Source organism: Sycon ciliatum, chromosome 11 (genome assembly GCF_964019385.1).
Source record: "Sycon ciliatum chromosome 11, ocSycCili1.1, whole genome shotgun sequence".
In the NCBI taxonomy this organism is placed as follows: Eukaryota; Metazoa; Porifera; class Calcarea; order Leucosolenida; family Sycettidae; genus Sycon; species Sycon ciliatum.
Window position 1 is genome coordinate 12422709 of NC_088653.1, and position 10480 is coordinate 12433188.

Here is a 10480-nt window from a genome sequence, read left to right on the forward strand (position 1 = left end):
TGGCGCTGTGCTGCGTTTACTGTGGGGAAGTGCGTGTCCTGTGCTGGAGTGGATGGGCATGTGGGCGCGTAGACATTCCTCCTCGGGTGTGCGGGTGCCCCATTGTTCGCCCGTCCGTGGTCATGCACTCCATTGTTCCATGACATGTGAGTGTGTGTTAGCATGTATGCATGTGTGCAAGTGTGTGCAAGTGTGTGTGTGTGTGTGCGTGCGTGCGTGCGTGCGTGTTTGTGTGTCGTACCTCTCTGTCAGCGGACTGCCGTTGCTCGTCGTTCCATATTGTCGGCCCCGCAAGGGGACACGTGACCGTAATGGCAGTGTTTACCAGGTACCAGGTGTGTGTGTGGGGGGGGGGGGGTATGTGTGTGTGTTTGTGTGTGTGTTTGTGTCTGATGTGTATGTACAGACACACAAACACACGCAGAATTATCATAATGGAGACTTTCCCAAACTGAGGAGAGCAATAAAATCCACTTGCATGCACAGGAACAATTTTGCAGTATGATGCACAGCTCGTGCGTGCGTGTGTGTGTGGTGTGTGCGTGTGTGTGTGTTGGGGCGATTCCGTGCGCGCATTTGTCTCTCTACGTGTATCTGTATGTGTGTGTTTGCATGCGTGCGCGGTGGTTGTGGGGGGGGCACCCTGTGCTGATGGTAAGTTCCACTTCACCAGCATTTCTTTGCGGGTGTGTACGTGCATCTGCGTGGGAGTCTGTACCTGTCTGCGTGCGTATGCGTGTGTAGGGGCGCTGTTACTTTCTTACTATCTGTTCACGCCGGTCGTGCTTTGGCCAATCGTGGGTGGGTGGTGCAGGCAACGTGACTGCCTCAGTCCAATGTGCCATCGAGGCGGGGGCCGGGTGGGTGGTGTAGAGTGATGCGGAAAAAGAACTGAAATTACACATATAAAAACCGCTTTGGGAGCGGTTTCAGAAAAACGTATACTGGTGTAGTGCGTGCATGGATTACCCCGTCGTAAAAGTGTGAAATTAGTACTGGTTAATCACACGTACGTTATTGAACTTTGCCACCGAAGTAATGGATGACGTCATCCGAACGCACCAGTAGCACGAGGTTCAGGTGTATCTCAGTTGCGCGCGGTGCTCGCTTTGGTTGTCGCGCAGTCTCGTCTTCCAGACTTTGGCTGGGGTGATCGTGGCCTCATGGGGCGATTTATTTCATTGCGTGCATGAGTTTGCACGTGCACTGCACTGCGCGGACCGCAGCCATCCTCATGTGTGTGTGTGTGTGTGTGTGTGTGTGTGTGTGTGTGTGTGTGTGTGTACATACGTGTGGTGTGTTGACGACGTACTCCTCGTGCTACTGGTGCGTTCGGATGACGTCATCCATTACTTCGGTGGCAAAGTTCAATAACGTACGTGTGATTAACCAGTACTAATTTCACACTTTTACGACGGGGTAATCCATGCACGCACTACACCAGTATACGTTTTTCTGAAACCGCTCCCAAAGCGGTTTTTATATGTGTAATTATACTAATGTGATAGCCGACCTCATATACGCTGTACGGGGAGATTTTTCCTCAGTATGTTGTAGGCGGTGCTGGAGGTGACGTGACGATGGCGGAGCCAAGTGCAAAACGATCTAGGCAGCCCAGATTGCCCACCTCGAGTGCCGTGCGTGGTTTTTTGAAAAAGTTTTCTTTGCCAGGTTCCGGCACTGATCCTCTCGTCTTTTTCAGCAGCCATCATGACGAGCTCAGACAGGTTCTCCTCGAGGAGCTTCAGTCTCACCCTTTCAAGGTGGTTTTAGTTTTGAGGGTGGAGATGACACGAGAGTCGGCCACGGGTAGTACGTCTGCCGTCCCGTTTTTTAGAAGTAGACCGGCTCGGATCCTCAGCGAAGGGGATATTGATAGTGCAGTCAAGACGATGGTGGCGAGGATCACTGGTCTTATTGATAAGTGGGTGCAGAACGGATCCGACTGGACCGTTTCTCGAGTGAGGCAGCTGGATGTGTCGACAGCAAAGTACACTCCTCTTCGAGGTGAGTTTCTGTTCATCCGGCAGTGTTTGTTCGAAGCCTGTCGAATTTCTTGTGGAAAGTTGTAGATGTTTTGTACTAGATGTACAGTTTTTCGTGATTGTCGAGAGGGTGTAGTTGTGATGTGGTGTTACTCTGAGCAAAGCCTTCGTTGTATTTTTGTGGTGTACTGTAGGTGGTGCAGCTGATATCCCACCGAAATTAGAAAAAAAGAAGGCCATCATTAACGTAAAGAACAACGATGACAGGTGTTTGATGTGGGCGTTGTTGTCAGCGCTGCACCCCGTCGAACAGAATGCTGAGCGGGCATCCAAGTACACCCAGTATGTTGATGAGCTGCGGTTCGATGGTGTGATGTTCCCTGCAACGCTCCGTGATGTACCCAAAGTGGAGTTACAGAATGGTCTTGCAATCAATGTGTTTGGCTACGAGGGGAATCTGTACCCACTCTATCTCAGCGAGCGACATGAGACTCCAATCAACCTCCTTCTACATGACAACCACTTCACATGGATAAAAAACTTCAGTCGTGCATGTGAGAATAAGAACAAGCGGGCAACACACTACTGCTTGCGATGCCTCTCCGCACACAAAACAGCAGACTCCCTGCAGCATCACAGCGAGAGATGTCAGGTGATGAAGCCCGTGCCAGTCGTCATGCCCACAGCAAAGGACAGCATCCTCAAATATACAAATTTGAAGCACAGGATGGTGGCTCCATATATCATTTACGCTGATACGGAGGCCATCATTGAGCCGATGGAGGAACAGCATGGCAGCAGCACTGTACGCACAGCACGTCACGTGCCATGCAGCATCAGGTATGTTTTGTTGTTGGTGTTGTTTTTGACTAATGTTTGCTGTGCTCGGGCCTGCACAGTGCTTGCTGTTATTCCTTCTTGTCTTGTTCACAAATTAGGTGTTCGTGTTGTAGTATGTGCATTTTGTGTGATTCCATTTTTTCAAAATCACTTATTCTTACTTTCCCTCTTCTTTTATGCTCTTGTAGATATGCTGCCATCCGATCCAACGGTGAAGTCCGGGGCGAGTTTGACGACTGCAGTGAGAATGCCATTCACAACTTTTTCGACAGTCTCAAAGAGTTGGAAGGCAGTATCCAGGAGGATTTGGCTGATATCAAGCCAATCCGCATGACAGCAGAACTGGAGCTTGAGTTTCAGAACGCAGTCAACTGCTGGATATGTGACGAAGTACTTGGAGAAGATCGTGTTCGTGATCATGATCATCTCACTGGTAAGTATTATAATTTTTTTGTTTATTTTTGTTGTTTTGCAGTTGTGTGTAGATATGCACATGATGTGTATAGTGCATTTTCATGTCTTTGTAGCTGTTTGCATATGTGTTTTATCACGGTGTATTGAATTGTATTGTCTGTGGTATCACCTTCACTGTAGATGTTTACTATGTTTGTGTATTCCCCTCTTTCTGAATATCTGCACAGGCGACTATCGTGGTGCTGCACACTACCAGTGTAATATTCAGCTGAGTATCTACCCAGATCGCCAGATCATTCCAGTTGTGTTTCACAACCTGAAAGGGTATGATGCCCACCACCTCATCGCCCACATTGGTATGACCGAGGTTGAAGAGGTGGAGTACGAGGACTCTAACCAGCGTAAGCGGATTAGGAAGGTTGGTGAGATCAGTGTCATCGCCAACAACATGGAGAAATATATTTCATTCAAGTGGCGTCAGTACCGCTTCATTGACTCCATGGCCTTCTTGAACTCCTCTCTTGACTCGTTGGTGAGCAACACCCCGGAAGATGCCTTCAAGCTTACTCGTACATTAGCCCATCATGACCTTCTCCGGCGTAAGGGTGTCTACCCCTACGAGTACATGGACTCCTTTGCTCGGTTTGATGAGACACAGCTGCCACCTAAATCAGCATTTGAGTCTAGTTTGACTGGAGAAGGTATCAGTGATGCCGACTATGCCCATGCTCAGAACGTATGGCAGGTAAGCAGCTTGTGCCTTCTGTATTGACCCTCGGAATTTCCCTGATGCCATGCTTTTTGCATTATTGTGCTCTACTTATGACTTTGTATGCTGTTGTGATGTGCCCTACACATTTTTTTTGTACTCATTGCTCTCTATCCGTGGATATGTGGATGCTTGTGTGTATGGATGTGTGCATGCGTGTGTGCGTTGCTGTTTTTTGTTTTGTTTGTTTTTTGTTTTGCAGACATTTGAGTGCAGTACAATGGAGGCCTATCATGACCTCTATTTGCAAACAGATGTCTATCTTCTAGCAGATGTCTTTGAGCATTTCCGCAAGACGGCATACAAGACGTATGGGTTGGATCCAGCTCATTACCTTACTCTCCCAGGTATGTTCATCAGTCTTTGTTGTTGTCCAATGTATTCTCTCCTTTAGATGGTGTTCTCTGTTAGTATTCTTGTGCTTTCTAGTCGGTGTATTTTTATACTTTTTGCATGGTGTATTGACTTTCGTGTTTGTGTTCTGGTGTGTTGCATGGTGTTATGTAGGATATGCATGGGATGCTCTACTACGGTTCACCCAGATTGAACTGCAGCTGCTCACGGATGTAGACATGCATCTGTTTGTCGAAGCCGGTCTACGTGGGGGCATCTCAATGGCGTCGCAGCGGTACGGCAAGGCCAACAACCCAACGATGGGTCAGTACAATCCTGCCGAGCCCACATCATACCTGCTATACCTTGATGCCAACAACCTGTATGGCTGGGCTATGTGCCAAAGTATGCCGACATCTGAGTTTGCCTGGTGTGACAAGAACCTGTCCGAGATACTGGCACACCCTGTAGATTCGAGCACTGGGTTCATTGTGGAGTGTGATCTTGAGGTACCCTCTTCGCTGCACCACTACTTCAATGATTATCCACTCGCACCGGAAGTGATGAGAACATTCTCAGATAAGCTATCACCATACCAACAAGCACTTGTGGAGGAGCTCAAAGTGTCAGCCGTAGATGGAGTCAAGTTGACACCCAGTCTCCTACCCAAGTCCAAGTATGTGTTACACTACCGTACACTGCAGCTGTATTCGCGTCTGGGCATGGTGGTGACCGCTGTTCACAAGGTGTTGGGATTTCAGCAGAGTGCCTGGATGGCTCCCTACATCAACCTGAACACTGCACTTCGCACGAGGGCTACAACCGACTTTGAGAAGAGCTTTTACAAGGTAAATGCAACCGTTGTGTGCAGTCCCGTATGTTGTTGTTGTTGTTTTGTCACAATGTCATATACATGTATGGTGCAAGTGTGATGTGGAGTATGCTAATTGAAAATATGCTGATGTGAAGGAATGGCATGATATGATTCTCATGTGTCATGTTTGCCTGTTTGTGTGCTGCAGCTGATGAACAACTCAGTCTTTGGCAAGACGATGGAGAACGTTCGTAATCGAACACGCATCGATCTCTTGCGAGAAGAAAGTGAGGAGCAGGTACTGAGGGCAGTGAGCAAGCCTACATATGTGCGGCATGACATTTTCCCGAACGGGCTTGTCGGAATAGAAAAGCAGTACACTGAGATCAAGCTCAACAAGCCGGTCTATGTGGGTATGTCGATACTAGACCTGTCAAAGGTACACATGTACTCCTTCTACTACGATGTGCTGAAGGAGCAGTATGGTAGCAGAATCCGGCTGTTGTACACCGACACCGACTCTGTTATTGTGCACATCACCACCGGTGATGTTTATGCAGAGATGGATCTGTCTCTGTATGACACCAGCAACTTTCCCACTGACCATCCTCAGTACACTTCTGCCAATAAGAAAGTGGTTGGCAAATTCAAAGATGAGCTTGGTGGGAAATCCATGGTGGAGTTTGTAGGTCTAAGATCGAAGATGTACTCCTACATCGGACAGGAATCGGCCAAACGGGCCAAGGGTGTGCGAAAGGCAGTCCTGGCAAATACCATCACCCACAAGGACTATGTAGATGCACTGCTCAGTCATCGTGTGTCTTCCAGGCCTATGACGGGTCTCCGATCACATTGCCACACAGTGTATGAGGAGGTAACCACCAAGGTGGCATTGTCTCCATTCGACTGCAAGCGGTACATACTGGATGATGGCATGGCCACACTTGCATATGGTCACAAGGACATTTAATGGACAGGACCCCACATTGAACATGTTTCATCATTTTCATACAAAAACTCCCCGCCGTTCTTCTGTCATTAATTCCTCCTATCTTGGCATGTCGAGCCGGCTCCAACAATATACATTTTTTGTTAAATATTTCAGGCTTGTGCCTCAATCATATTGCAGGATATAGTGCATCGTGCGGTATAATAATCTTCATTGTATCATCAAATATTACCCTACACACTTTGGTTTGCAGTGTGTGCACAGCATAGTCCATATATCATCAAATTGATCAAGTTCAGTATCTGCGGGCATATATTTCCCCAGCTTGAGAAAATGCTTATATACTTGCGTAAATTTATGCTCACAATGATTACATTAAAATGAGATTAACTCTGCCACACATTATATTACCAGACACTGTTGTTGTTGTTGTTGTCGTCGTCGTCGTTGTTGTTGTTGTTGTTGTTGTTGTTGGTTGTTGTTGGTTGTTGTTGGTTGTTGTTGGTTGTTGTTGTTGTTGGTTGTTGTTGGTTGTTGTCGGTTGTTGTTGGTTGTTGTTGGTTGTTGTTGGTTGTTGTTGGTGGTTGTTGTTGGTTGTTGTTGTTGGTTGTTGTTGGTTGTTGTTTGTTGTTGGTTGTTGTTGGTTGTTGTTGGCTGTTGTCGGTTGTTGTCGGTTGTTGTTGGTTGTTGTTGGTTGTTGTTGGTTGTTGTTGGCTGTTGTTGTTGGTTGTTGGTTGTTGGTTGTTGGTTGTTGTTGTTGGTTGTTGTCGGTTGTTGTTGGTTGTTCTTGTTGGTTGTTGTTGGTTGTTGTTGGTTGTTGTTGTTTGTTGTTGGTTGTTGTTGGTTGTTGTTGGTTGTTGTTGGTTGTTGTTGTTGGTTGTTGTTGTTGGTTGTTGTTGGTTGTTGTTGTTTGTTGTTGTTTGTTGTTGGTTGTTGTTGGTTGTTGTTGGCTGTTGTCGGTTGTTGTCGGTTGTTGTTGGTTGTTGTTGGTTGTTGTTGGCTGTTGTTGTTGGTTGTTGGTTGTTGTTGTTGGTTGTTGTCGGTTGTTGTTGGTTGTTGTTGTTGGTTGTTGTTGGTTGTTGTTGTTTGTTGTTGGTTGTTGTTGTTTGTTGTTGTTTGTTGTTGGTTGTTGTTGGTTGTTGTTGGTTGTTGTTGGTTGTTGTTGGTTGTTGTTGGTTGTTGTTGTTTGTTGTCCCATGGGACAATGAAACTACAAAGGAAAGTGGCTACTGACGAGGCACCTGTGACCACGCCAATGCCTGAAACTGATGAAGCTGAGGAACGGAGGATCCTTGAGTGGGCCCTTAGCCGACTTGAGCGTGATTAACGCAGTGTTTACACTCTCCTCAGCAAATCCCATCAAATCGGAGCACATGTTGACGGGAGCTTAGAGTTGGCACTGCTCAGTAATGGCAAAATAATTTAAATGGCCGCCAAGACCTTGCTCAATAGGCGGAAGAGTCACCTGTATGCAATACGTTGTATATGTCGTGTGTGTGTATTGTATATGCATTGGGCTCGAGTAACTCAACAGCATTCGCTCAGTAACACTCAACACTCCCACCATCAAATGGGAATACACGTGTTGAAGCAAGCTTAGAATGAGCGTTACTTGGTAATAACAGAATGAACCCGATGACCTACATGTACGTAAACAGGTGGCTAAATCACTGGTACACAAATGCATTCGGCATGAGATAAGCATTAACTCACTCATCAACTGTAATATGTTCCATGCGGTCGCCAGGTGTGTGTCTCTGCTAGGTAAATGGACGGGATAAGGTATTATGTTCAGTTCATGTTCGAGTCCGTTGTAGTTTTGACAGAGATCGAGATGTCACGCTGGCTGCTGAATTGGATGACGGCAACGCAACCCAATAGTGGTCAGGAAGTTGGTCCACGAGCTGCTGTTGTCCAACGGAAAGATGATACTAGTGATAGTGACGAAGATGAACGCAGAAGAAAGTGTTAAATTTGTTCTCAGGAAGAGGAAGAGAGTGACGATATCATCCTTGCTCCTACCTGTCATGTTGAATCCAGGATTTCTGGGTTTTGTAGGATCGTTGCCACGCAAGCGTCGGTTCTGGTCGGCTCATGCTGATGGCGACGATGATGGTGTTTGGGAAAAAGAGATCTTGGGGACATGGAGTAGACTTGGACAAGACTTCCAAGGTGTCGAAGATGAGAGGTTCATCGAAAAGTTTCGAGTGACCAAATGCACATTTCTGGCTGTGCACGATTTGGTCAAAGATACCATTGATTGTCAGACGACGCACTTGCGCAAGTGATCTCTGGGAAAAAACGTCTTGCAATATTCCTCCAATGGATGGCTCATGCCGAGGAATTCCAGCAGTTGGCAAAAGAGTATCGCATTGGTACTTCTACAGTCCATAGCATCGTGCAAGCGTGTGTATCTACATTCCGGCAACTTGCCCCTAAGTTCATTGTCTTTCCCCAAGACCAGCTCAATGTAGCTGACGTTGTCTCCGGCTTTAAATCTCTGTGCCACCTACCTGGCTGTGCTGGTGCCGTTGACGGCACTTTCATGAAAATCATGAAAGTGCCGTCAATGGCACCAGCACAGCCAGGTAGGTGGCACAGAGATTTAAAGCCGGAGACAACGTCGGCTACATTGAGCTGGTCTTGGGGAAAGACAATGAACTTAGGGGCAAGTTGCCGGAATGTAGATACACACGCTTGCACGATGCTATGGACTGTAGAAGTACCAATGCGATACTCTTTTGCCAACTGCTGGAATTCCTCGGCATGAGCCATCCATTGGAGGAATATTGCAAGACGTTTTTTCCCAGAGATCACTTGCGCAAGTGCGTCGTCTGACAATCAATGGTATCTTTGACCAAATCGTGCACAGCCAGAAATGTGCATTTGGTCACTCGAAACTTTTCGATGAACCTCTCATCTTCGACACCTTGGAAGTCTTGTCCAAGTCTACTCCATGTCCCCAAGATCTCTTTTTCCCAAACACCATCATCGTCGCCATCAGCATGAGCCGACCAGAACCGACGCTTGCGTGGCAACGATCCTACAAAACCCAGAAATCCTGGATTCAACATGACAGGTAGGAGCAAGGATGATATCGTCACTCTCTTCCTCTTCCTGAGAACAAATTTAACACTTTCTTCTGCGTTCATCTTCGTCACTATCACTAGTATCATCTTTCCGTTGGACAACAGCAGCTCGTGGACCAACTTCCTGACCACTATTGGGTTGCGTTGCCGTCATCCAATTCAGCAGCCAGCGTGACATCTCGATCTCTGTCAAAACTACAACGGACTCGAACATGAACTGAACATAATACCTTATCCCGTCCATTTACCTAGCAGAGACACACACCTGGCGACCGCATGGAACATATTACAGTTGATGAGTGAGTTAATGCTTATCTCATGCCGAATGCATTTGTGTACCAGTGATTTAGCCACCTGTTTACGTACATGTAGGTCATCGGGTTCATTCTGTTATTACCAAGTAACGCTCATTCTAAGCTTGCTTCAACACGTGTATTCCCATTTGATGGTGGGAGTGTTGAGTGTTACTGAGCGAATGCTGTTGAGTTACTCGAGCCCAATGCATATACAATACACACACACGACATATACAACGTATTGCATACAGGTGACTCTTCCGCCTATTGAGCAAGGTCTTGGCGGCCATTTAAATTATTTTGCCATTACTGAGCAGTGCCAACTCTAAGCTCCCGTCAACATGTGCTCCGATTTGATGGGATTTGCTGAGGAGAGTGTAAACACTGCGTTAATCACGCTCAAGTCGGCTAAGGGCCCACTCAAGGATCCTCCGTTCCTCAGCTTCATCAGTTTCAGGCATTGGCGTGGTCACAGGTGCCTCGTCAGTAGCCACTTTCCTTTGTAGTTTCATTGTCCCATGGGACAACAAACAACAACAACCAACAACAACCAACAACAACCAACAACAACCAACAACAACCAACAACAACCAACAACAACCAACAACAAACAACAACAAACAACAACAACCAACAACAAACAACAACAACCAACAACAACCAACAACAACAACCAACAACAACCGACAACAACCAACAACAACAACCAACAACCAACAACAACAGCCAACAACAACCAACAACAACCAACAACAACCGACAACAACCGACAACAGCCAACAACAACCAACAACAACCAACAACAAACAACAACAAACAACAACAACCAACAACAACCAACAACAACAACCAACAACAACAACCAACAACAACCAACAACAACCAACAACAACCAACAACAAACAACAACAACCAACAACAACCAACAACAACCAACAACAACCAACAAGAACAACCAACAACAACCGACAACAACCAACAACAACAACCA

At 46.6% G+C, this 10480-nt stretch overlaps 1 protein-coding gene across 1 annotated transcript; it reads left to right on the forward strand.

The window, feature by feature from the left end:
* Positions 1–1975: 1975 nt before the first annotated feature.
* Positions 1976–6501, forward strand: LOC135827556 (uncharacterized). The gene is made up of 6 exons (XM_065340030.1): positions 1976–2825; positions 3014–3258; positions 3467–3984; positions 4211–4355; positions 4516–5189; positions 5364–6501. The coding sequence occupies exons 1-6, from the start codon at positions 2260–2262 to the stop codon at positions 6123–6125; spliced, it is 2910 nt and encodes a 969-aa protein (XP_065196102.1). The 5' UTR covers positions 1976–2259; the 3' UTR covers positions 6126–6501.
* Positions 6502–10480: the final 3979 nt, after the last annotated feature.